Source organism: Solea senegalensis, linkage group LG10 (assembly GCF_019176455.1).
Source record: "Solea senegalensis isolate Sse05_10M linkage group LG10, IFAPA_SoseM_1, whole genome shotgun sequence".
In the NCBI taxonomy this organism is placed as follows: Eukaryota; Metazoa; Chordata; class Actinopteri; order Pleuronectiformes; family Soleidae; genus Solea; species Solea senegalensis.
The window spans coordinates 23,502,682-23,529,945 of NC_058030.1; the positions used below are offsets into that span (position 1 = coordinate 23,502,682).

The window sequence follows — 27,264 nt, forward strand, 5'->3', positions numbered from 1 at the left end:
ACCGACACACACCGGCGGCGTCGTGTTCGAAGCAAATTGCATGTTTGCACGTCCCCCGAAAAACATGTCATCCGTGTAGATGTTAATGCCACAGTTACAGTACACACAGTATATATATGTGATTGTTATTGTATGTAGAATTTAAAGCCAGACAAGTGGGATCTCACGTAACACGATTAAAAAGTTAACAATCTGTCAGTATCAATAATTATCGCGATAAAATGTGAGATCTCAAAAGACTTAGTTTTGCCTCTGAATGAAAGTTAAATACAAGGGTTTGTTGTTTTTCTGTCCATACTGAACACAATACAACACACACGTATGTGTGTGTATATATATATGTACTTACATATATATGTATGTATATATATACATATATGTATATATGTACATATATACATATATGTATGTGTATATATATATATATATATACATACTGTATATATGTAAGTACATATATATGTATATATATATGTGTGTATATATACTGCTACCTACTGTCACCAGTCCTTATATCTACTAACTATTATCAGTTTATTGTCAGTTAACCAACATGTGCCACATATTTTTGGGCCCAATCGTCCGTTTCCGTTTTTTTTTTTTTGGTCATGTTTTCAAATCAAGATCACATTTTAAACAACACAATTAGCCTCAACTCAAATTGTTGTCATACTTTGGATTGAAATGAAATATATGCTGTAAAGAATTCATATGTTGAAGTTCTCACCAATGCATTAATGTATATGCTACATGTGTTAATCGTTTGTGTCATTTTGTAAAACTACTACACAGTAAATATTAATTATGGAAGCGTCACTTCAGCTGGACACGTTACTCTATATAAATATATATATATATATATACATGTATGTATATATATATATGTATATAATTTTGTAAATCAAATCATGGTTGCAATGTATGTCAGAAAAATGACAATTAGGGATTTTAGGCCGTAGTAGGTGGTGCCAAATTAAAGATGATTTAAAGAAGGGTGAGAAGTCGCGACTTGATGATGTAAATAATAGCTGTTGATAATCATCGCTTGATCTTTGTGTTTCTCTTGCTGCGTCCGTCATTATTTGTCATCATATATGCTTCTCCCACTAAGTAGAGGAATGTTGTGGTTTCATCATCGGCCCACACGTTCCTCCTCTCGTCTCCTTTTTCTACCATTTCCAGTGAAAATGTCATTTCTAAACACTATCCGAAGCGACTTGCCAACCTCTCCACCTCCCTCGAGTGTAAAAACATTGTGTTTACATTTAGATTTAAAAAAAAAAAAAAACTATGCATGCAATCCCACCTTGTGTCTTTGATTTATTTATCACAGAGTAAACTCACTTGAAGACCTTATTGCATTTCAAATGCTCGCTGTGACTGTGAGGACCTTTGCTGTGCAGTACTTCTTTGAATCTCTTGGTCTCCCGTGACCTTAACCCTCTGGTCATGTCACAGTGAGCAATGTCCAGTAACAGTAACACGATCCTCTCAAATCTATCTGTCATTAATATTGTTTCCAAGCTGCAGCTGTGGAGTTGATGCCAGTACGAATTGAGTCTTTGGAATCCTTCTGGTGGTCTGACATGTTGGAACATGTAAAGTGCTTTTTGTGTTATTGTATAGTTTAAATCCAACAAATTCATATCAGCATCCTTGTTAAGCACTTCTTTGACTGCAACAATAAGCATGAAACAACTCTGTGCAGACGCCCTATAGTGATGTGGTTGTTGAACCAATGACAGATTTTATTGTTAGAATAATAGCTTCAGGGACTGGACCTGTTTCAGCAGCATCAAAGCGTACTTGCATTTTCTTTTCCACTGTCCATTTTATGTTGCTGCCCTTCTGTCGGCATGTACATTACATTAGCAGCTGTTTGCAAGTGATTTCTAAAGCAATGCATAAAGCGCCCTCCAATCTGCACTCATTAGTTTCTGTGCAGCCATGGGCCATGGCAGTAATGGACCTCATGATCCACGTCACGTGAGCTCTTATATCTAATGTGTGGATGACGTGAACGTCAGTTCAACACATTTATGTTGTATGAGCGTCAGGCATGGACGTGATGTATGTGAGGACACACATAATGTCGTGGTCGTCGGCGTTCTGTTGCCCTAACCTCACACAACCCCACATGCTTTATCTTTGCTTAGCGGTCGACTGATAGTGGATATGTTAAGGCAGATGGAATAATGATAGTTGGAAAAGCTTATTGTTGATTAACAGGCCGGCCCCCAACCTGGCAAGGGTACTAAGTGGGCAAACATGGGTGTGGCCACCATGGAACCCGATTGGGACCAGTATCATCAGCCCTAATATGACCCTAATGTTGGCTGGGATGTTTTTATCAGTGATTGCACTGATACAAAATACAATTCAATTAAAATAATTAAGTACTGTTAAGTTAGTACTGTATCTATTACCACAAGGTGGCAGTAGCAACGATCGTTTGTCTGCACGCAAAAGTATTGAAATGTACCAGGTGTTACATCTTGTTTTCTGTTTGTGTCTTGAAACGGTCGTTCATCTTCAGGAGAAAATGACATGTACAAACCTTTTCAACAAATGAGGCGTTAAAATGAGCAAAAATAGCCATTGTTTGTGCTAGACTTGCTAGTAGCGGCTATGCCTGTAGAGCCTATGGGAGCATAGTAGTGATCCAGGGTCCACTGACACTGATATGTCCAGTCAATTAATAAAATTAATAATTCAGAGCTGATTAATTTACTGAAATGACCTCTTACACAAACATAGAGGGAGCAGATATAATAGATTTTATTATAATAATTAAAGTTTTACCCTGTATCTTTTCATCAAGGGCAGCTTGGTTTTCTAATGTAAGACGGATGATATTTCACAACAACTATGACTGTGTTTCTAAGTATTTTAGCCTTGTTACGTGTTGTGTTTTTTGCATGTGTGCAGAAGTGCATGTTAGCGTCTTTTGCAGAAGTTCTCAGCGGAGGGGGAGAGATGAGAGGTGGTGACGGTGTGAGGAATGGGCAGCTGCAGCATCTTTTTACTGCACTCCTCATCCCACTTCAGTATCAGTGCCTCAGCTTCTCCTTCCAGGAGAAATGTGGAGTGTGTGGGCGAGTTGGATCTGCAATTAACGCTGGTTGTCAGAAAGAGAATGCTGGCTTTCACACGATGCCTCTGAATCACTGAGTGAAAGTCTCCTCTCCTCCACTCTTCTCCTCCCAGGACATTTTTTTTTTCAAGGAGGACAAAACACCAGAAAGCTGAAAGCCAAGGATGTATTGAATGAAAAATAAGCGATAGAAGCTGAACCTTCTTGATCCTATAAAGGGGGATAGTGTTTCTTTGACTGTTTGGTAAGCTGAGATGTTCTTTTTTTTTTGCTGCAAATTTGGCTTTTATATTGGATTACAGTTGTTTTACAACCGGTTTATGTCTTTCTTTCTTTCTTTTTTTTACATGGTTGTGAATCCATTTTGAACTGTTTTTGCATTATTTGCTGGATTTTAATGCGCAGCACTGAAGTGACATTTAAACAAGGCCAGCTGCTGTTGGTACTGAACATTTGGCAAGTGAGTTTCAAGTGCAGCTGAGTGTTGTGGAAAATCATTAGTACATATTAATAAAGAGTTGTGGTTGATTCCGTTAATGAAACCGGTTTTAATTAGCTGCAGATATTAGAAAATTTGCTTAAGTTCACAGAAACAATTAACCACATGCAGTGAAATGTTGACTCTCTTGTTCTCCTTCTATCTATTCTCTCTGTACATAATTAGTTTTTAACTTTAGATACATTTTAGTAGTGTGTGTGTGTAACACTGGAATTTGGTGTTAGGTTCAGTGCTCTGTGACCAACAAAAGCACCTTAGTAACATGATTCATTGTTTATTGGTGCATCAATATGAAGATTCCAGCGTTCTCCTGTGAGACCTGGAGGTTGGATGCAGAATCTTGAGCCTGGCAGATAATGTTTTAGACCACAGTGAACTGTAGACTGTCTCCTGCTGACTGAAGAGAACAGTCCTGGCTCGTTGTTTGGTAAAGAAATTAGCATTATGGGAATTTAATCATTATTAATATTGAGCTATAAGCCTGAATCTTTCAAAGTAAAAGTTTGATTTCAAGTGAAGCCGCATTTCTTTCCCTTCTGTGTCTGGTTCATAGTGAATAGTTCACGTTAGCTGCAAACACAGAGTGTAAGGACATAACTCTCATGCGGCACTGCAAGAGAATCCCAGGTTCAGTTGACCCTTGTCTGTGCGGCGGTGGTGTTTCTCATATTCCACAGGATGTGAGATGATTGTGGTTCATTAGCCTGGGCATGAACAAGCCTTGGGTTTCAAAGCGTGTTCATATGCTGCTCACCTTTATACATCGACACAACATCAACATATATTTGTTTTCAATTTATGCAATTTATGATACTATATCTCTATATATGTTATATATATATATATACATATATATATATATATTATATATATATATATATATATATATATATATAAATCAAATATGCTGTGGCGACCTAAAAAGAGGGAGAAGCTGAATGCAACAATATATTGACAATAGTATTTATTTTATAAGCCATATGGCCCCGTCTTAGTCTTTAAGTTTTAAAAACAATAACTGTACATGTCATGAAAGCATATTTCGCCTTGACTTAACAAACAGTCCATGCTGAGAATCTCTAGTATGGTTTGGGCCCTCTAACTGAACTCGATGTCAGCACAGACGGAGAATATATCGCTGGCTGAGGCAACGTTTGTACAGCGAGGCCGCTAACAGTGACCTTTCAACTGTCCTGCCCTTGACTGAGACCTGTGGTGGTAAGCCACCCTGTTTGGCTCACTCAGCACATGTGCTGCTGAGCAGGGCAGAGCAGCTTAAGTCGCACTGTCTCTTCCTGTCTCCCCTGCTCTCCCAAACAAGCAGGGACTGGAGGTCTGTTCACCTCTGCCACCTGGACCACACAGGAGAAACAGCAGGTGAAGATCCCCAAGCAGAGCCACACTACAAATCTGCTGTTAATCTGCTTTCACCACGATGATCACAGACTCGTCCTTACGCCTCGCTGCCATGTGCCATGACACGTAGCAGCTTCAGTTCAATATTCACGTTGGTATAGAGATTAGACACATGATAGAGCATTACCACAATCATTCAAATATTAATGACTATATCTTATAATTGAAGAGAAGTTAAAGATTTAAATGACTAGTTCTGAAACCATTAACAGTCAAACATCCTGTGTAACATATATCCTTAATTGCAGCCACTGCAATTTGCTAATTGCTTTTTTCAATTAGAGATTTTAATTTGAAAACAAGCCCTACTGAATAAGGTAAGATAAGATAATCCTGTATTAGTCCCACAGCGGGGAAGTTTACATTTTAACAGCAGCAAAGACAGTCAGGGTAAAGGTTATAAATAATAAACATGCATTTTCCCCCTGTAGAAAAATATTAACAATTCACATTATAAACAATACAATAGAATATACAGTATAGACATGACTTTATCAGCAGTTGCATTACATGGTGTCAATACTGTATATTCTGTTGTATAAAAAAAATGGAGATCAGGGAGACGGGTGACACCGCACATCTGTGTTAAAAGGAGGTTGGAGGAGATGGATGGGTCAACGAAAAACAGGGCTTGGATTCCAGACACCATTTTTAACCACATTTGTGCTGATGCGTTTCCACCTCGCCATAACAAACAATTGCAAAAGCATTGTCTGTGCTAAGTATTCATTTAGTTATTGGATTCATTTTTATTATGTATTTTTCGATGGTGAATCCAGGGATTTTGACCAGTATCAGACCAAAGTACCTTTTTTATTTCAGTCCAACTACAGCCGGTAGTAAGAGTTATACCGGTATATTTTAGAAAGAGACATGTTGTTGAGACAATATCGCCATATTAGGCGATGTTCTCCCACCCTCACTACGCATCACAACAGACATTTGAACGACAGCGTGGCGGACACGGTGCAGGTGGAGAGTGAGCAATTGGTGGCTAAAAAAAAGAATAATGGCACTGTTTTTTTCCTAAATAAAATGTGTACTATTGTAATTTTTCTTAAACATCTTCGTTACTCTTTAAAAGTTGAGCTGGTGACGTGATGTCTGTTTGTTGTCGCTAGTTTTGAGCGGCACCAGCTGTTAGCCGCAGATTTCGGCTCCAAGTGGACTTAAAACACATCAGCGGCTCGTTGTTTACCATGTCCGACACCGAGGCTCTGGTCTCCGGGTTTCTGGTCTCCTGTCTCCGGGTTTCTGTTGTACGCTCCGGACGTCGGGTTTCAGCTTGAGCGGCCAACCGGTGAGCTAGCGAGCTAAACCGGTGAGCTAGCGAGCTATTATCGTTATAATATTGCATATCGCCATTCGCGCAAAAAATATCGCAATATCAGTTTTGGTCCATATCGCCCAGCCCTAAGTCCAACCCATGACCACTCCCAAACATGCACATGGACACCAACTTCTCCAAATGCCCCAACAAATCATCTCAAAAGTAATGCATTATGTTTGAAGTTGTGTGTGTTGTAGCTTACAATACTAAAATACACTTTAAAGTACTAAAGAGGACCTCACTAGCACGTTTTAAAGTCTGTCAGCCTGTGACCATCCAACATCCAACAGTCATAGTATTCAGTCAATACTTTTACAACAAATCATCCTTACTGAGCAGAATAAGAGCATGTGTGTGGTTGTGGACGGTGGACTGTGGAAGCATGTGGTGGAGCAAAGGTGATGACTTTGTGAGGTTGAGTCATTTAGCACCTTCTTAACATGTCACCTCGTCCCTCTTCGGCTTTCTGGAGTGCAAGAGAAACCACAGGCTCCCGCTGTGCATCATCTCAGAAGTGAGTGGGCCACGCTGAAGAACATGTAAACCAAACATGAGTCTGCTGTGGTTTAGTTAGTCATTGTTTTTTTCAGCCCTTGTTTTCTTATTGTTCGCTACGTGTCGCAAACACCGGAGCTGTAATAACAGTGAGTGACTATGACTAAGTCGTCACATGTAGTAAAACTGTGATATTAAGTAGAATCGTGCGTAAAGACAAGAAAAGACAAGTTAAGAAAGACATCTCTTTGCTGACTTGCATTTTTAACTGAATTTCAATGAGACATACATAAATCAAAGGAATATATTATAATCTAATTTACTAGATCAAAAGATCTCCTTTGATTGCTAATATACCCCAGTGAATTCAGTTCCTGGTGCTGTATTGTAGATCTTCCTCTGCCTTCACTGGAGATTTCAACTCCCCTGCTTTGTTTATACAAACAATTGAGTTGTGTGCAAAGTAAACTTCCTTGTAGCCGCGTGGTAAACTCTGTGTAACGAGCCTCTTTACCGTGTTGTTCTCAAGTGCTAAAATAACGACCTTTATCTCCAGTTAATCCACACTCACATTATGTTTCCCAAGATCACAAAGAAACAGAGTCAGTGCAAACAGTAGTTGGTGTTGTAGTTGCTGGAAGGAAGCTACTGGAGCTGCTCTTTTGCCCCCCTGAGCTGCCGGAAGGAGGCCTGGTCTGCAATATCCTTGTTTTTCCATCTGTCTTGATAGACTCTACGAACCAGGACAGTTTGGGGGGTGGTAGTTGAACAGTTGAATGTCTGAATGTCCTTGTCCACAAGCCATGAGATCGTCTTCACACATTCCCTCTTTATGCCAAGGACACACCGTGTTGGGCAGTTAATGACCGTCCATAGCCCGTCGTTGGGAGCGGCGTGTGCAGCACCGTTGGTCCTGTACAGTGAATTTAGCATGTCAAATCAAATAATACTGCATGTATGGACCTCACTAGCTCATTTTCTACCGCTGTATCCTCCACATGAGGGTCACGGAGGGGGAGGAACTGGAGCCAATCCCAGCTGACATTGGGCAAAGGGTGGGTGTCACACCCTGGGCAGGTCGCCAGTCCATCGCAGGATAAACACACATTCACTCACTCATTCACACACACACAAACTCCATACGCAAGGCTCTTGGTTGAACCCCGGATTCGAACCAGTGACCTTTTTGCTGTCCAGCAACAGTGCTAGTCATTACCATGTGGCCCCTCCTTCTTCTTTTCCAAGCCTCTTATTTCATTTGGACATTTGGACACGATTACAACCACGATGTGGTCGTCTGGATCAATCGTCTGTGTGGTGACTGAGTGATGTTTGTGCTTCACCGCCAAATAATTTTTTTCACTCTCCTTTTTTCAGTGATAAATGCAGTACTGCCACCTGCTGGTTAGGAAAGCCATTGTCTGTCAAGCAGGTGCAGAATGTTGTAGACGATGTGGTGTGTGCCGTGTTTGTGGCTGTGGCAGCGGGTCCTGGATCGGACCCGTAGTGAGACTGGGACTGAGAGTGAGGTGTTCATGCCTCCATGTCAGTTTCCCTCTGTGTGCTGTGGAAATGGTGGACTTGTTACCAGTCTGCATCCGTGTCAGTCTGTGTTGATTTTGTTCCCGTCCTCCGATCAACCTCTGTCGCTGTTCCAACTGCCATGGGTCTTCAGAACATATATGGGGGTGGGGCTGGGGCTGGGGCTGGGGGGGTGGCATCCTTCATCAGCCCATCGGCCCTGGGACTGAGGACCAGAGGCTATCAGCAAACAGTTTGATTCCTGGAGAGGTGAGCCACAGCTGGGTCTCTCTCCCCTTCTCTCTCTCACCGTCTGCCTCGTTCTCTCTTTCTCCCTCCATCACAGTGTTTGCACACAGTGTTCATGTGACAGCTAGCACACATCATCTGATTTGGGAAAAACTGTGGGTTAACTGCATAAATGGCCCTTAGATAATATGCTCAGTGAATGCTCCTCATTGAATTGAGTAGATTTCTTAGACTGAGACACGAGAGAGAAGAATGCTCCTCTGGTCTTTCACGTCGAAGTCTCTTAACGTGGCCGATACTATGAGGAAATATTCAGACCCATCGCTCACAAAGCAGAATCAGGCTGTCACTTCAAAATGAAATCTGTCTCCTAGTGTGTTACAGAAACACAATAATGTAAAAACCCCATGACAACACATTCCTCAGAGCCAGATTTGATATGTTTTCCTGCCACTTCCTGTCATAATGTATTGTCAGAGGAGGAAAAGCAGCTGCGTTATTTGAAATGTTTACATGAAAAGAGTCATGCTTGAATCACACGGCCTGTAAGCAATCATTCAAAGATTCATTCTGCAGCCTGAAATTATAAGGGAAAAAAAAAAAAATCAAAGCTACTTTAGCTATCCCCCCTTTCACTGTTATTATGACTCATGGCCATCTTCACTGTTCACGTTGCATAAACCTTTTATGTAATGGAACACTGTGGGAAAGAGGCATTGAGTTGAAGATAAAATGGGAAGAGAAAAATCTAATATTTATTCTGAGCTTTTACATTTTTTCCCAATAAAAGCAGATATTACAGTATATGTAGGAAAATACTGTTTTTTTTTTAGTGAAATCTGTCTTGTGATCATCTAACACTGGGGGAGAGCTGAATATCTAAAATCTCAGTGTCTTAATCCGAATCCTCTGTGTTTTTTTATAAAGATTTGTTGAGTGCAGGAGAATGCACTACTGCTGAGACACATTATGCGTGACGTCCTTAATACACTTACTCTGTGGATTCCCCCCCGGAGCAAGATCTTGGTTCATCTTTGCTGTTTACCATTTCTGAATTGTGGTCTTTTCAACATCAAAAGACTGCCATGGTACTTAACACAACTCGCAGGGTCCCTAGGAGGGTAATGGTGGTGGTGGTGGGGAGGGGGGCGCTGTCGCTCCCTGTGGTGTTGGCATTATTATTATTATTCTCTCGTGAGAAGTCCATCTAATGATGGACAAGCATGCAAATGGACACATGCCATTGTGCCATATTAGACCACAGCGCCACACCGGCGTATAATGCTATGCAAATGTGTAAACCTCGAGCACCATTTGTTTGTTTTTGTGTGTGCGTGAGTAAGAACAGTTAAATGTACAGTGTGTTAAATTTACATGACGTGGGTCATTGCAAATGCTTGAATTCTGTGCTCGAGAGAAGTTAAGTTGATATTTAGGTAAACGTCTCCTGCTGCCGCCTCCCGGTGGTCGGCCTCCATAGAGCTGACACACCTCCTGATATAAATATAGAAGGTTCTTTCTGTGTCGTGAAAAAAACCAATTCATACAATCTGATGATTATGCACTTATATACAAATATAACATAAATAAATATAATTATTTTATCTTACATTTCTACCAATTTAAAAAAAAAAGGAAAAGAAGGAAGTCAATTTTATACACTGGACATACACAAATACAATGTTCTAGCAAAAAAGCATTGTCGATTAAGGATGAGCATGCTGTAATAACAAGGGTGTTATCCGTTGAATATTCTAAACTCCAACACAAAGCAGCAGCTAATGAGATGCATTCAAAGATCCTTGTAAATGTCATTACTTCTGCAGGATCTACAGCATGTTGTACATAGAAGGGCAGCTTCAAGATGCATTCAACAAACCTCATAAATTTGATCACTTCTACAAACACAAACCTTGAGGTCCACTGACTAAATGGTGCACCACAAATTAGGTCGTCATTGGTGTATATATTTATATATCTATATATATCTATATATATATATATGTACATATATGATATATATAAAAATAAAATAATATAAATATACATATTTATATTATTTTTGTTGATAAAGATAATGAAAAGATACAAAAATTATAATAAAACTCACTCTAATGTCATCACATGTAACTTCATGAGTTGTAGCGACGTGTGACACAGGAAGTGCTCATCCATAAAGAGTCCTGAACACTGATGTCGTGCCATGTCAAGACACTGACTTGTTAAAGTGACTGTCGTACTGTCATAAGGAATGCTTGTGATGGAGGGCTTTTGCTGTGAGACACAGTTTGTTCAACCAACAGTGTTGAGATGAAGCGAGTCGTTACTCGTTAGTCTGTCAGTTAGATTTTCACACACACACACACACACACACACACACAGCATGACATGCTGCAGATTGTGTATGATTAGACATTATTGTATTTGTGATGGTGAAGAGTTTAACCTCAGACTTTCTCAAGTCACAGTGATGAATGATCTGATGAGAAGCACAGTTGACTAAAATGGGTGAAGTTTCCCCTTTTTACTATCACGTGGACTGTATGTCACCAGAGCGAAGAATTACATATGGCTACTACTTTAAGAACAAAAAAAAATTATTCTAATATATAACTATTATGACATTTAGTCAAAAGCAAATGTCTATTTGACACTGTATATGAAATAAATATTTAATATTTGGTTTATAATTTGTTTTTATTTAAGTTATATAAGTGCACTGCAGACCATAGTTGTTGTATGTGTTTAAGCTTATTCAAGAATTGAATTTGAATGATTTGTTATCATTAAAAACAGATTTTCAGATACAGGAACAGCCAAAATGTATGAGCCACAAACAAAATTGGCGTCATATATTGGCTGCATAAGTATTAACATTGCCCGTATTGACGAATCTCAACATCAACAAAATGCCACATTGTTCTCACACTCTGACTCTCCACAGCTGACCATCAAATAAAGACTTTGAAGTGTCTTTGGAAAGAAGCTGTGACCTAATGTTAGTGGATGGAGGCACAGTACACACTGGTAAACCCAGTCAATCTGACTGAGCGATAATTCATCACTTTATCGTCGCGTCCGAGAAGTTTTCTTTGTTCATGAAAGTTTGACTCAAATATTCATCAAGGGATTTACCTTGAGGAGGAGAGCGGCTTTTCGACATGAAATGGATATAACTGCGAGGAGAGGGTCATCTCTTTATCCTTGAGAAACTGAGAATCCATTCATTGGCTGGGCTTGAAAACCTGACTGACGCAAATGGATCATTGGGAATAGAAGTGTCCCAGCAGTAATTATGTTACAACGCCACTGCCGCACACTACCACAGAGGTGGGATGGGATGGGATGGGATGGGATGGGCGCGATGTGCTTCTCTTAGTCTTATTTCCTTTTTATCGTTCCACATAGTTAACACCATCATATTGTCTTTTCTTTCCTGCTCTTACTTCTTTACTGTTGTTTTTGGTTTTCTCTGGAAAGTTTCTAACCGACACTGGTTCCGTGAATGTCTCGTCCGAGTGTTGAAGACACTAAATTTACTCGTCATGTCACCTATTTGTCACTGTTGTCTTCCTGGCCTCCAGATCCCTCACTGCCTGTGCCTTGAAGCCAAAGCAAATTTTTTTTTTGCCCCATGCTATGCGGGACTCTGTGGCACTAAGTCAGTTAAAAAAGAGACATGAAATTAATGTAATGTCAATGGCGGTTTCTCATGAAACCCCAAGGCACTAAGTCAAAGTCACCTTGCGTAGTCCTCTCATCCCCTGACAGCAGAGTGAGAGTGAGATGGAGGATGTCTGTCTGGTAATGCTGTCAGCATGTGATGATGTCCTTTGGTTATTGGTTGTTACTGTATATCCTCGCTCAGATTTTGTAGCATGGATCCATGTCTAGTGTTTGTCTGCGGAACGACATCATTTCCATAAAGTGAAACGTTCTCTCGGTGAGAACAGGCTCATCCTGTGGGGTTTTCTTTTCCTTTTCATGTCATTTTGGAGGTGATAAGTAGCTTTATGTCTCTTGGTCCCTGTCTTACACACGGTCCCCTTGCACAAGCAAGGTGCTAGCAGCATGTAGGATTGTTTGAACTTGCATTGATCCAACGTGGGATTACAGCTGGGTCATTGGAGGTTTGGAGTGAGCCACCAGTCGTCAGAGCAGATTAACTATTTGCCGTCTGCCATTTTAGTGCAGACTCTCTCTCAATTGAAGCAATCCCATCTAACATTGGAGGAAAGGTGAGGTACACCCCGGACAGGTAACCAGTCCATCATACATTTTTACGGCCAATTAAGAGAGTCCAGTTCACTTAATCTGCATATTTTTTGGACTGTGGGAGGAAACTGAACTGTAGCACCCAGAGACAAACACGGGGACAAACAAGGGCCCTCGGCTGAACCCGGATCCAAACCGGTGACCTTCTTGCAGTGTGAGGCACTCACCTAATTGACTGAGCTCTGTATAAAATAAATGTATGTAGTTCTCCAGTTTGAAAAGTGGAGCCCAGGAAGTAGGGCAGACGTAGCAATGAGTGGCCACCAGGGGGCAGCTTCTCTGGTTGCAAAAAGACACGTGTTTGAATGGAAAATCTACTTGTCACTTTAATTATATAATCAGTTAACATTCTCCTCAGGAGTTAATCAGGTCTTCTTCAACTGGTGTCAATTTTGTAAATGATGTTCCCACGATTCCCTGGAGGAAACTAGACCGTAGAGAACACCACATGAGAGAACACCATGCCAGTGTCACCTTGTACCATCCAGTAGGCGCCTGGTTGCATGTGATGCCTCTGAACTTCCATTTCAATATAATAAAAATATATATAAGATATATTTTATTTAGAGTTATTTCTATTAGTTGCTTCTGTCTTGTAGTTATTTGACCGTTGCTGGTGCCGGTGACCATTTACAGCTGCAGGATGGTCAGACAAGACAGACAAGGATCAGGAATGCTCGTTATTGGTGGGAGTGTCTTCGCCTGAACAGTGTGAAGATTTTGGCCCGTAGAGTTCTCTTTGTGCAAACATCCATATGTTTGATTTTCCCCTCGAGACCCTACATGTACTCCTATAAGAATCCTTTTTGACTGAATATCTTGTATTATAGTAATGTCGCCCACAGCCATACTTCTCAGAGGAAGGGAGGCGCTGCAGAAAGTCTATGATTTACAGGCTGCTCCATTTCTCTCCTTTTTCACTTTTTTGTGTGCATGCCCTTGTGATAGCACTTATTAATTATATCTCATTAGTTGCCTTGGAAACTGAGGTGAGAGCGTGTATAACATGAGTTAGGAAGAAAGGAAGAAAGAAAGAAACTAAGAAAGAAAGAGAAAAGGGGTTGGGGGCCTTTGAAAAGGGATGGTGGAAAAAAAAAAGTGGCTGTTGAGGGATCAGCCGCGTGTCAGATTAGCATCAGGAGACATTAACACTTGTGATGCTGCCGGGGCCACAATCCTGCCTTTCACTGCTGGAGAAGGAGATAAGCGCACTCTCACAAAGGGAAGAGGGAAAGAGCATGAGAGGGTTGGCTTGACTCCACTCCCCTCAGGCCAGCAGCTCTGTTCACAGGTACAGCACCTCCTGATGAAAGCAAGAACAAAGAGGTGAATGTTCATTTCCGACCGCGCTGGTGTCGAGGCTCAACAAATGGCTCAAAGTGTGGATTTTAGGCTGCCTCGCGTCACGTCTCTGTGTCATAACCCGGCAACTGTGCTGACATTTTGGGTTTGATACAAGAGCATCGTGGATTATTTTACAGAATAAGTGCACATGATATTTGTGTGTGTGTGTGTGAGGCAGCTGCATCCTTTCCAGTTGTCATAATGGTGTTGTTTTGATGTACAGTATATTAACTCGTGCTGTGTGCGAGCTGTGATTCATTCTTATGTAACCGGTGGAGTGTTTGAACAACAAGGAAAGGTCTCTGCCTACTAATTGTAAAGTGAGTGGTTGAAAGCAGCATGTCCAGCCTGTGTAATGATCCTTCCTGTAAACATGATAAGCACACAGAGCCAAGCTGAGAGAGATGAGCCGCTGTTGTTGTTGTTTAGTCTCAGACGTTTACAGTCAGGATGGAAGGATCATAGGGGAAGGGTGTCCCCTAGGTGGTTCCCTCCCTCTCTTCCTCCCTCTCTGACTCTCACTCCCCCACAGAGGGCATGTAGAAGGGTCCTGAATAACAGGAAGTGGAGGGGCAGGAAGTTGAGTCTTGTCTGCCCATGGCCTGTGGTAGGATACTGAGGCCAACACTGCCTCGCACAGGAAACACAACTGTCACGGCTCTGCTCCAGACTCTGGCTTCTGTCCATCTCCTTCAAAGAAGTGAACGCAGGCGCGCCTCATATTGAGTGCTTCTTTAAGTCAAAATGTTCAATATTTTAGATTATGTTATTATATTATGTTATTATATTTAGACAAATTAAAATGATTTTTCATATATATATATATGTGTGTGTATATATATGTACAGTATATATATATATATATATCTATATATATATGTATATATAGATATATATATATGTATGTATATATATATATATATATATATATATATATATACATATATATAAATAGATATATAAAACACACACACAGCTATATAATGCTGGCCTCATTTTGTGTTCATTATGGAAACCCCTGCAACATGAATTTATTCTGTGTACATTTATATTACCTTTTATATAGGACAACAGTTGAGGGAGTAATGCGTCAACTTTGTCGTGGAGTAAACACAGCCTGCGTCGAAGCGGAGAGCGAGGAGGACATGCTGGATCCAGTAATTACACAGGGAATTGAGCATGTTTTATTGATTGTGAAAAGGCCAGGGCTGTCACCAAGTCTCCCATTGTCTCTGTGGTCGTTCTGAGACGAGGAGGAGGAGGAGGAGGATGAGCAGCCTCCCCGTCCATCGGCCAGTCTTGCACCTCGTCATGGAGGATCAGTGAGCCTGTGTTACACTTACATACATATATATATATATATATATGTATATATATATATATATATATACATCTATGTTCCACAGTAAGGAATAGACGTGTCACACTGACTTTCTGTCAAAGTGATGTGCTTGTTCCTGTGGCGACACATTCTTCACACATCGACGTATGTGTTACAAGTGTTTGATAAGAAAGTGCGAGTCCAGAGTGTGGACCAGGTGTACGTGTACGTGCCGCACAGCATGATGCAATATTACGCGATAATGTGGAATACTGTGATGATGACACGCAGACGTTGTGACAAATGAACAAATACTTTTGTGTCAGATGTTAATGTAATTCTGAGAATGTAGAGAATGAAACCTGACCATCTTTATGCGCCCTTTAAAAAGTTTTTCAATCAAATCAATAAAGATATTGAAATAAAATGAAGTTATACTGAAATGTATGTCCACAAAACAATTTAAATTAGAATCAAATAAAGGAACTGTACATTTAGGGTAGATTCAATCTAAGTGTATTCCACTTCCAACAGTCTTTATCGCCTTGGCTATATGTAACGTGTATAGCGGTGATGATACATGAGGGCGGCACGGTCCTGGTTGTCAATCGAATATTGATCAAAGCGACGTCATGATCTCGACCTTCAAAATTCAGCCACGCCCCCAGTGTGAGCCAGAAAACCGCGGCGTGTGAGCTATGTTCTGTGTGTGTAGCATAGCACAGGACATCTCCACGCGCATCGTGAGGACGCAGACGTAGCCACGAAACACAACTCGTCCTCATTTGGACCAAACGTCTTCCAATTTTAACAAGCGCTAAACTATTGCACTATAGGCGTGTTAGTGTAGGATTTGGTGGTTCAGCATTTACTTGTTATTGTTACATACACATTGTTTGACAATAAGGCCTGACATTATATCAGCCGTGATGAGTTATCGTGATGTAAGACCAACGATCCTAGACTAAACTAGACAACTCTAACGATGGCAGACACATCTGCGCTAAGAACGAGAAGAAAAGATTAAGAATCAAAGATCAAATGGCATTAGGATTATTGTGCAGCTCTATTGTTTTTTGTCTTTTTTGAAGCGTTTGTACAATGCGGCTCTTTGTACGTGCAAACATACGTGATCAACTGAACCATGCATCAACATAGCCAGAGGAGTATCTGTTTATGGTGTTTATCATGTGCTCCTTCTGTGTGTGTGTGTGTGTGTGTGTCAGACACAGAAATGTGCAGGGAAAGCATGACAATTACAAAAAGAGACAGCAAATTACTGTAGGGTTTTCTGAAAGAAACACTACAACATGATGTCATGTGGCCATATCTGTTAACACTTTATTGGGACTCTCTACTAGTCATCAGCAGGTATTTAGTATCATGTCAACAGATAATCCCTTGGCACGTCTTTATCTTTATCTTCTCTTCTGAGTCTGCTGATTGTCTAGATTGTTTACCTGACAATAAACATATTATAACTAACAATTGATCATACTTCAATCGAACTTTCAAGTGACAAACTTATCTGACGTAGATTATTGGCAATCTATAATACAATATATATATATATATATATATATATATATATATATATATATATATATATATATATATATATATACAATATGTAAATATATGTATAAATTGTGATTATAAATACTATCTGAATATTTTGAGGCTGTATCCTGATATATGAGATATAAAGGTTGTTTCTCTGAGCTCAGGAAAAGTTTTCTTTTGAGATGTTTGTGCTTCTCAAAGAGTGAGAGTGACATTACACTGTAAACACACTCTAAAATAAAACACCGGCTCTTTGTGAACACTTAATACCTTTCATTTCAAATAACGCCTGCTTTATTTATTTGGCCTTTGAATTCGGTTAGGGTTAGGGTTAGCCTTTAAATATGGTCAAATTCTGCTACAACACAAACAAGCGTAAAATAAAACCTTTTTCAGAATATAACGTTGTCAATTCCATGTATTTTTAAAATGTCTACATATATAATATAATTAATAATATTTATCAGATTTAATGCAGTATAATAAATATCATATTTATCAATGCAACCAAAATCCATAATCTGATCTCTTCTTTTGAGAATAAAAGTTTAGATTGGTGAATTTCTCACTGTAACACAACATCACAATATAAGTATGATGTGATATCATCAACCACACTATTAACATATAATAATCACTCTGAATACAAGCTGGATGATGAGTTGGTGTTAATTGTATTCTGAAGAGTGTCTTAACTTTGTCATAAGAAAGCCATGCTAGACGGTGACAGTCGCGCTGACAGGATAGAGTGGGCACATGCATGCGTACGCACGTATATGCTCGTCTGATGTGCTGTCTCCTTTCACCTCAAACAAGCTCCTCTAAACTAAAACAGGTACACAGATGTCTTAGATAATGTGAAGTAGTGGATTGAGATGAAGAGAACAGTCATGATAAAACACAGATATTAAACCAAAGTTACAAAAAACCCTTTATTACACCACAGTCATCTAAGTATTTATGAATCCAAAACTCTTTTTCTTTTGTTAACACTAACTTTAATCAGCAAACCCACCTATTCCAGCACATGCACACAACATTGTTACATTACACTCAAATACAATATATATTATAAAAAAAATACAAATATAACAGTCAGATAATACGAAAATGACACACATTGCTTAACTTATATCAACATGTACTGAACAACACTGCTTTATTAGAATGTGTCATTTACTTTTTGAGTTCGGTATAAAAATAATCCCTCTTGTAGATGTAATCTTTTATAACTCTAACCCCTCAGGTGTGTCTTCAGAACTTACTTTACCTGCAGCCTGGCCTCCTGTCACCCTCCCTGACCCTGCCTGACCCTCCCTGACCCTCCCTGACCCTCGCTGGCCCTCGCTGGCCTGTTGTGAGTCAGTTCAGGGGGAAATTCTTTGGTGATGTTCCTGCGGTTACTTCCTGGCTCAGACAGCAGTGCGTGGGTAGTTAGCGAGGTGATCTCAGTCAAGGTTGCCTACAGTGGAGCGCCGATTCAGACAGCCAGACACCATAATGCCAGTCCATCTGTAACCGATAATGACTGTGTGCCACTGGAACTGGTCATTTTCATTTTCACTGCCAGTTTGGCCCCCGGCTTCCTGGCCTCACAACAGCTGAATGTATCTAATGGCCGGGGTTGTTAACCTTTCTCCGCTTGTGCTCACAGGGGAAATGTAGTTGTTTAGACATTTTCTATTTGCTGTGTGTAAGTGATGAATGTACCTCCAGGGAGGGTGCTATATTTCTTGTTGCAGAGCAGCAGAGACAGGACAGAGTTAGATGTTCTCCAGGGAACAGTGCAGTCTGAACAACTGGCCAGGTTAGAAGTGCATGTGGGAATACCACTCCCTCCACAGCCCCCCTGCAGCCTCTCCACCGGCCCAGGGGATTTCAGCTACTGTCAAACTCAGACATAGGTGCTCTCTTAATCATCTTCAGTGCGAAGCTGGCGTCAGGGTGGGTCGGCTCAGGAAGAGCCGGGGAACCGCGCTCTTCTGTCTCAGCAGGCGCATGAGATGAGATGAGAAGAGTTTTACCGCTCTAGTGTCCGCGCGGTTAACGTCAAGCTACAGCCAGCAACTGATTAGCTTAGCTTAGCTTAGCTTAGCTTAGCTTAGCTTGACTCCATTTGAAGAGAGTAAAATCATTTTACGTCGTCTTTTGAGTTTCATCTCCATGTGAATGTACACGCGTCATATGTAAATTATACATTATTATTTATTTTGATGCGTCCTCTCTATTTACACCAAGTGACCAGAACAATCACAGGAAGAAAGATGAAGCATAAGCATCTAGCAATGATGAACTTGTGCTCAGTCATTTTGATAAAGAAAACGAAAAAGAGGAAATAAATACCTGAGGAAGCTCATGTACCACTGGCGGTACACACACCACAGTTTGAGAACCCTGAGCGTAAATAATGGGTTACATGAATATTGGTCACAAGTTCAAAAATGCTATTAACGCGTGGATAATTCTCGTAAAAGAAATATGTGTGGCGTGTCGAGGCCTTCATAATGATAATAATGATAATATCGTTCACATTAATGGTTCACTTCATCCTTGGGTTTAGTATTATAGTTGATTACGTTCAGTCTAAGACAAGTTGTCCATGACAAATTGCTGCCCTTAAAAGTCTGACTGTGAGGCCGTCTTTCATCGACTTCAGCTGTGGCTCAAGTGCATCAGCAGCAGCAGCAGCATCAGCAGCAGCAGTGATAGAGCCACACCATGTGCGTCTCATACTTTCTGAATGTGCAGAGGCCGCCGGTGCGTTGAAGTGTGTAAGGAGTGTGTCTATTTAACCCCCTGTATCTTTCTCTTTCTCTTTCTCTTTAGGTTGTCTTGCAACGAGTGCATCGAGAAGAGTGAAAGCAGAGCAAACAAGAACAGAGACATTTGCGCCATGTGCTAGGAGAGTGGAAGAAGAGCGTTTTGTTGTTTTTCTGATATTGTTGAGGTGTCAGACAGACCAGAGAGGACACAGCCATGGGGCGGAAGAAGATACAGATCACCCGGATCATGGATGAGAGGAACAGACAGGTGAGTGTCACGCAGAACCAAACCAAGCAACCACCTACCGACACACCTGTATTTGACTGTGTATGGAAACAATACTCTCTGTACCACTTTTTTTGTCCAACATCACACAGATATCTATGGACACCAATATTTTCTGTGTAGGGTCTACCCTTCTTGTTCCCCATTGATTGGGGTAATTGGACACTCTAAATTGACCCCATCCACTTCCAGAGAGCTCCGAGGGTTGCGTCAGGAAGGGCATCCGGGGCAGAAGATCTCTGCCAAATCAAATATGTGGATCAGTGATCTGCTGTGAGTTTTAACCAGACATTTTACTCTCACTCAAGTCCTTGTCACATGACGTGGTGGTGGACAACTCCCTTTATAGCATGTTAGCTGTGCTCAGTGAAGCATCTACATCATATTCAGGGTGCATGGATTAAAAACAAACAAACAGTGAGCATCACATCTGCCTGTCCCTTCTCTGTACCTGTATCGGAAGGTTACAGTCGGACCAGAGTTCAGCAGCTGTCACGTGTGCTCGCATCCACACAGACGCACATCCCTCCCTGAAGCCCCAGCAAGCTGAACGGGGACCGTGACATTTCTTTGTCAGTGCGGTCGTATTTCCAGACGTGAGTCCCCTGCCACCCTGCAATTTCAGCCGGAGAAGTTGATGAGGCAGCAGGAGTGCTGGGCTGCAGCGGGGGCCGCATGGCGTGGGAGTGGAGCGAGGCTACCGAGCAGCACAGCAAGCCGACTGTGGCCTCCCCACACTGTAGGGCTTGTCCCCTGGCCTGACAGTATGGCCTGGCTCCCTTTTTTTTTTGCTGCAGCTCGATGTGTTTGGTTGTAATTAGGAGCAGCCACCACACCACAACATGCACCCTCTCATTTGCAGGGTGGGTCGCCAGGACACACAGCACCCTTCTCTTCCCCCGGCTATGTGCTCGGTCCCGGCTCTAGCCACAGACAGGGAGAGAGCGAGCTGGAATTCTCTATGTCGGCTCAGGTTAAATATAAACTCCTAAACAGCAAAACACTGGAGAAGACAGTCTGGGTCTGTTTAAATCAGGAATAACAGTTGAAGATATCTATAGCTGGAAGGTCGTAGGTCCATCTCTTTCTAAATGTGCTCCGTTTCAAGCTTCAGTTTTTGATTGATTACACCGATAAATGTGCATGCTGAGGTTTTCTGTATCCAAGTAGAACACATTTTGTTAACCCCTTTTTCTAAATATAATTACAATTACTTAACAGGTGGAGCAGCATTTTTGCTGGGCTCACAGAAATATAATAGAGGTACATTAGTAGTGCCTTTCTCTCCTCTGGGGATTAACCTGATATGGTAGCATCCAAACGGTGCTCTAACTGTGTCTCTATCTGTTACTGTGAGGCTGGGAGCTCAGCCAAGTCTGAAACTAAAATCTTCACTGTGGGCCAATTGTCACTGTAACACCTGGCTCTGGGTGGGATCCACAAAGAAGGGGAAGGGAGGCATCACTCGTGGTGGTATCTATAGTTTATTTGATTACGTGCGAAAACAGGAAAGAGGTGGAGTTACACGAAAACAGATCGTAATCCGATCGCTAGTTGAGCAAGTTAGTATTCATTATCTTCACGTATCTGTGAAAGGAGTTTGCTTTCTCAACAATGTTGTTGGCACGCTCCAAACTATCAATAACAAATCTAGTGATATTACGAAACGGGAGTGGCGTCATCTAAATATGTTTTATATTATTTTGTATTGAATTGTCTCTGTGTTTACGCTTCGGTCTATGAAGTGTGGCTGTTGATGTCCCCATAAGATGTTTCATTACCCGGCCGCCTCTGTGGTACCTGAAGGTCTTCTGCTTCGCAACCTTAATGGTGGACGTTAAAGGTGCCTCACGTGAAACAGTCGTAGTGATTTCTTTTGATCATGGTTCCTAACTTTGGTTCCTCAATATCCAACGTTTATTCTTCACATGAGAGTCGTGGGGGAATCTGACAGGACGAAAGCTCCAGGTGCACCCACTCACTCTCAGACTCACACCTACGGTCAATTTAGAGTCTCCTGTCAACCAGTCAGTTCCCATGTCTTTGAACTTGTGGGAGGACACCAGAGAACACACACACACACACACACACACACACACAGGGAGCAAAACTCTCCACACATTTAAACAGAGGACCGATTCATCTTCTGGTGGAAGCTCATGACATTAACTTGTGTCAACTCCTACAAGTCAATAGGTGTCATCATTATATGGTCTGCATGCATCATACTTGATGTCACGGACTGGCCCGGTTTATTAGGTCTATGTCGCGCAGCGTGATTGATAATGAGTCTTATAAGATTGGTCTGTAGTTGGCGTAACAGAAAAGTGGAGCTGCGGAGAGAGAGAGAGAGAGAGAGAGAGAGAGAGAGAGACTAATGTGTCTCCCGCACAGAGTCCTGTGCTTGCATCAGATTTGAAATGTCTCACTGTGTAATTTGTAAGAAAGTTTATCAGCCCAGCGCAGGCGTTTCAGCAGTTACTTTCAGCTGGCTCAGCAGAGAAGCTGCTACGACAATAGGCCTCTGTGCTAAAAAAAAAAAAAAGGAAAAGAAGCTATGGTATAACGTGATGTATGCATGTGTGTATGTTTCCCTCACACATGTACCATCTCCCTGGGGCATGCTCCAAACCAAGGGGCAATAGCTATTAGCATACGCTCCTCATTGTCAGGATCCAATTTGAATCCTTATCTGTGGCGCTCTGCTACAAACTATCCATACTGGTAGCATTAAAATGAAAGAAGCCCTTAAGTGGGCTAATTAGATAGTGTTGCTGCACAGGATGTTGTGTGGGGGGACAGTGGGGGCTCCCTTGCATTATCATTTCAAGTATTTTAGGAGGGTTGTTAACCTTTCAGGATTTATAACATGCAGCGTGGCAGAGGCTGGGAAGGTCTGTAATTGTGCAATCTATCAGGAATTGTGACGGGCAGTTTTTATTTTTACTGTGTACAATGACACGCCGCTGTTATAATTCATAGGAGAAAGGGTCTAATGTTCAAAATATGACAAGTGTGATGAAACCATCAATACAAGTCGGCACAGTTATAATAATGTTATACCTCTGTTGAATGTGGTGTCAGTTTTAATGAACGCACCAGTCTCCGAGCCATGTCCTGCATACGTGATGGTCCTCTCTCACACACACACACACACGCGTACGGTCTCTGGACAGATGCAGCATCTGTTGGCTTCTGCTTTGACAGGTGTGGAACTCGTGAAGCACACAGATGAACAACAGTGGTACCTGCTTTTCACAGCAGCTGTGGATCTACAGAGATGGTGCTTAACAGGGAGGGTGCACATTAGTGCTGTAAGTGAGTGCAGGGTAAAAGACTGTTGTAGCCTGGTGAGCGGTGTCTGGTGACGTCCTCTGGATGTCATTAAGCAGGCTCACTGGGGGTAATTGCCCAAGTCATTAAAAGTTTGATGATTTTGCTGCTGGGTGGAGGGTTGCCTGCCCTTGCTGTGGCTCATTTTGGAATTTGCTCTGGCACATCAAATGCCTGTAGGCACAGAGCAGCTTTCTCTCACTTTCTCTCCAGGGAGCAACAGAGCGCACACCTCCCTTTTTTTTTTTTTCTTTTAGTTTGCACCCATTCCCAAAGTTCTGAGTGGTCATCATTGTGTTTGCAACAGGTAAAGAGCTTGTTTACGGTCAGAGGGACAGTGTTAACTGTGATCATTTAAGTTTATTAAGGGTGCAAATGGACAGTTTCATTATGATATGATATGACATTCTTTTTTTACATAATGGAACATGGGTTGCCTTTACTTTAAATATCCAGTGTGTAATATTGAGTGACGTCTAATGGTGAGTTTTCAGTCGGGCTGCAATGACATAATAGATGACGACGATTATTAAAATTCATCGACCCTGAAGTAACCCTGAAGTTTTACGCCACTTCAGCCCTAGAGCAGTTTATTAGTCTCCTCTGTCCTCCTTCACGACAGTCTTTGACCTAAAAGAATGAAAGCATGTCTCCTTCTCTTCATGTACATTATATTGAATTCGATGTTTGGAAAAGTATTCCATTGTACTTCTCTGATGAGGATTTACACAGTGGTAAAATAAGTGCCTTGATACAAATGAGGCTCTCTGTGTGATTAGTCTTCAGCAACACTCCATTACTCATATATATATATACACATATAACGTGTATATATATATATATATATATATATATGTATATGTATATGTATATATTATATATATACACATATATATATATATATACACATATATATGTGTACATATATATATATATGTATATATGTATATATATAATCATCTTTGCAGGAAGCATTCAAACACTCATTACTGGTTGGTTTGGGATTGGACCGATGTGTTGACTTCATGTGGGTGGAGCCTTCTTCCTCATTTGCATAGTAAGCTTACATATATGTATATATATATATACATATACATATATACATATATATATATATATGTATATATATAATCATCTTTGCAGGAAGCATTCAAACACTCATTACTGGTTGGTTTGGGATTGGACCGATGCGTTGACTTCATGTGGGTGGAGCCTTCTTCCTCATTTGCATAGTAAGCTTCCGCTTGAAGATGCGAAAAGTAAAAAAACCCACATTATTTTTTATTGTAAAGCATGTCTACACTTATGGAAATGCATTTGAATTGATATATCGATCCAGATCAATCAGTCTCGTCAACGCAACACCTTTTATTTGTAGGTTTCTGCTGAGTTTTCAGCTCTTTACTAAACTCAACATTTCCACATGAATGTCTTGTATCCGTGTCTCTGGAAAACCTGCTTATGTTTTATTAACAAACATGTCATCCTCTCCTCTGGATCCGTCTCTGCGCCTGGAGGTTTCAAGGTCAGTCCCACTTAGTGGCCGAGGCCCTCGCACCCTCAGTTGTCCACGTGGGAATCCTAGGGCTGTGTTCTGTGTTCTGTCCCAGTCAGAACTGATAGAGACAGACAGTTGTGGTGGACCTGGCCTATCTCCCAGCCCAGCACATGCTGGCGCTGCACAGCCAGGGCAGCAGCCACAGGGCTCGGGTCACTCTGCCAGCTGGTGCCAGACCTCTCTGTGTCTCTCAAGCTTGCTCTCATGTCTGCCATGGGGGGCTGTCAGAGGTGGCATGAGGCTCTAATAAGGCAGTGAGCACCTCACCCCTCTGGAGGTGTTTGTGACTCAGGCGTCTCCTGCTATGTCCCAGTCACAGCTGCACTCTCAGTCCCAGATGTCTTGTTTGTCATCATGGCAACGCTGCCAGAGGACAGACACTGATAGACCCTTTGATTGACACGCCAACTGTGTGTGTGTGTGTGTGTGTGTGTCAGTTTATCCTGCACACTGGTCTTTGGCAGAGATTGTCTGGTGGAGGAGAGGAAGTATAAAACAATCGGACACAGCAGTAAAAGCGTGTCTGATGGGCACTTACATTTGTAGATTTAAAACACATTTTAAAACTCATTGTGCAATTTTACACATATGTCACATATGGCACTCAATTTTATTTATAGGTTCACTTTGTAACATTTACTGTCAGAAATGGAATATACGCCCATAAGTATATGTTTGTACATGTTATTATTTCCCCTTCAGTTTCATTTAATAGACCAAAATCAACGCAGCTGACGGCCAATATATTGTTTTATTTTCACTTTTTTTAACACTCAATATATTGAACAACGCTTACTGTCTGTCTGTCTCTCCAGTCTGTGGAGCAGGTGTGTCGTTCAAAGTGAAATTGTGTGAAAACTAAATATCAAAAACTCTTTTGGATGAAGCGAAATGAAGTTTTATCATCATCATTCACAGAGCAGAACATAATACGTTAACTTACACAAAGAAGTAATACTCCACTGATTAGTTAGATGGTAATATAAATAAAGACAGACATATATAATGTAGATATATAGACAATAAGAATGGAACACAGATGAACAGGTATAGAAAAAAAGTGTTTATAAATAGTAAAAAGTACTAAAAGAATAGAATATTAAACCTATCTTGTGACGTGAGCTGAGCAGGAGTGCGGTGACACACAATTACAGCGCGTGGTGGGGCACTTGGGAAGAATTTGGAGCAGAATTACCACCTTGTGTTGGCATCGCGACAGTGTGTTGAAAGGTCAGAGTTTTCTCTAAATGAAATGCTGGTGTAGTTGGTGATCTGACCAGTTATTGTGTGAGCTACTTATACGACCTTATCAAAGGCGGAGAGCTTTTTGAATTGCTCCACTTTATTGGAAGTCTAAATGTAGCCTAACCTTTTTTTTTGTACTCGACACATCTGATGCCTCAGAACAGCTGTGAGTCGCAGCGACAGTGTCACAATACGGATGCTAATCTTGTCATTGTGTGTTACATAAAGTAGTCCGAGGGCTAGACTACGATATACCACATCTTTCTATAGACTCAACTCACATATTTGAGACGGCGTGGAGTTTATGGGTGACTTTGACTTGGTGAACCAGAGGAAATCTCCACCAGTTAACCGCACACTTGACCTCACTTGGTTTGCCACTGTCACACCAGCCACCTCAGAGAAGATGGCGCTGGATGGAGGTTATAACAGTTTATGTTTTGTATCATATTTAAATTTAAGAACTCTTTAAGCCTTGGTGGAGGTCTGTGGTCTCTGAGTGCTCTTGTTTTACTTTGATATTTTGTGCAGATATGTGTCAGACAGGCTTTATTTTATATCGACATATGTATACAATTGTCCTTTAAGGGAGACATGCCTACCTGTGCACGTCATGCTTGTGCTCTTGCAGCAAGTCAAACAACAGAGAGAAGCTTACGCAGCCGACAATAACCAGATAATAGTGAGCGAGTCGAGGAAAAATTCCCAGTGTCGCTCCAGACGAGGACCTCCAGCTTTGATGAGAGCGCTCACTCACACGTTCATACATTGGCCTCTATGTGCAGCACCTTTTCTATCACACCTCTCATACACTGCTGACACGGAGCTAAGTGTCTTGCCCAAGGTCATATCAGCATGTTCACTGGCAGAGCTGGGAATTGAACTCGCTCTTCCACTGAGCTACCACTGGCCCAGTTGGTAGTTTTATCAGATTTTCAGAGGAAAATTCATCCAAACGGCTTGTATTGTTTGG

The 27,264-nt window shown here is 41.3% G+C and overlaps 1 protein-coding gene across 5 annotated transcripts in view; it reads left to right on the top strand.

Annotated features, from left to right (window-relative positions):
- The window catches only part of mef2aa (myocyte enhancer factor 2aa), a 74,235-nt gene that overhangs the window by 6,667 nt on the left and 40,304 nt on the right, over nt 1-27,264 (top strand). For all 5 annotated transcript variants that reach the window (XM_044035610.1, XM_044035608.1, XM_044035611.1 and 2 more), the window contains exon 2: nt 19,934-20,137. In XM_044035610.1, coding sequence (XP_043891545.1) covers nt 20,084-20,137 — 54 coding nt within the window. In that variant the 5' untranslated portion in view covers nt 19,934-20,083. The remainder of the gene's footprint in view (nt 1-19,933; nt 20,138-27,264) is intronic.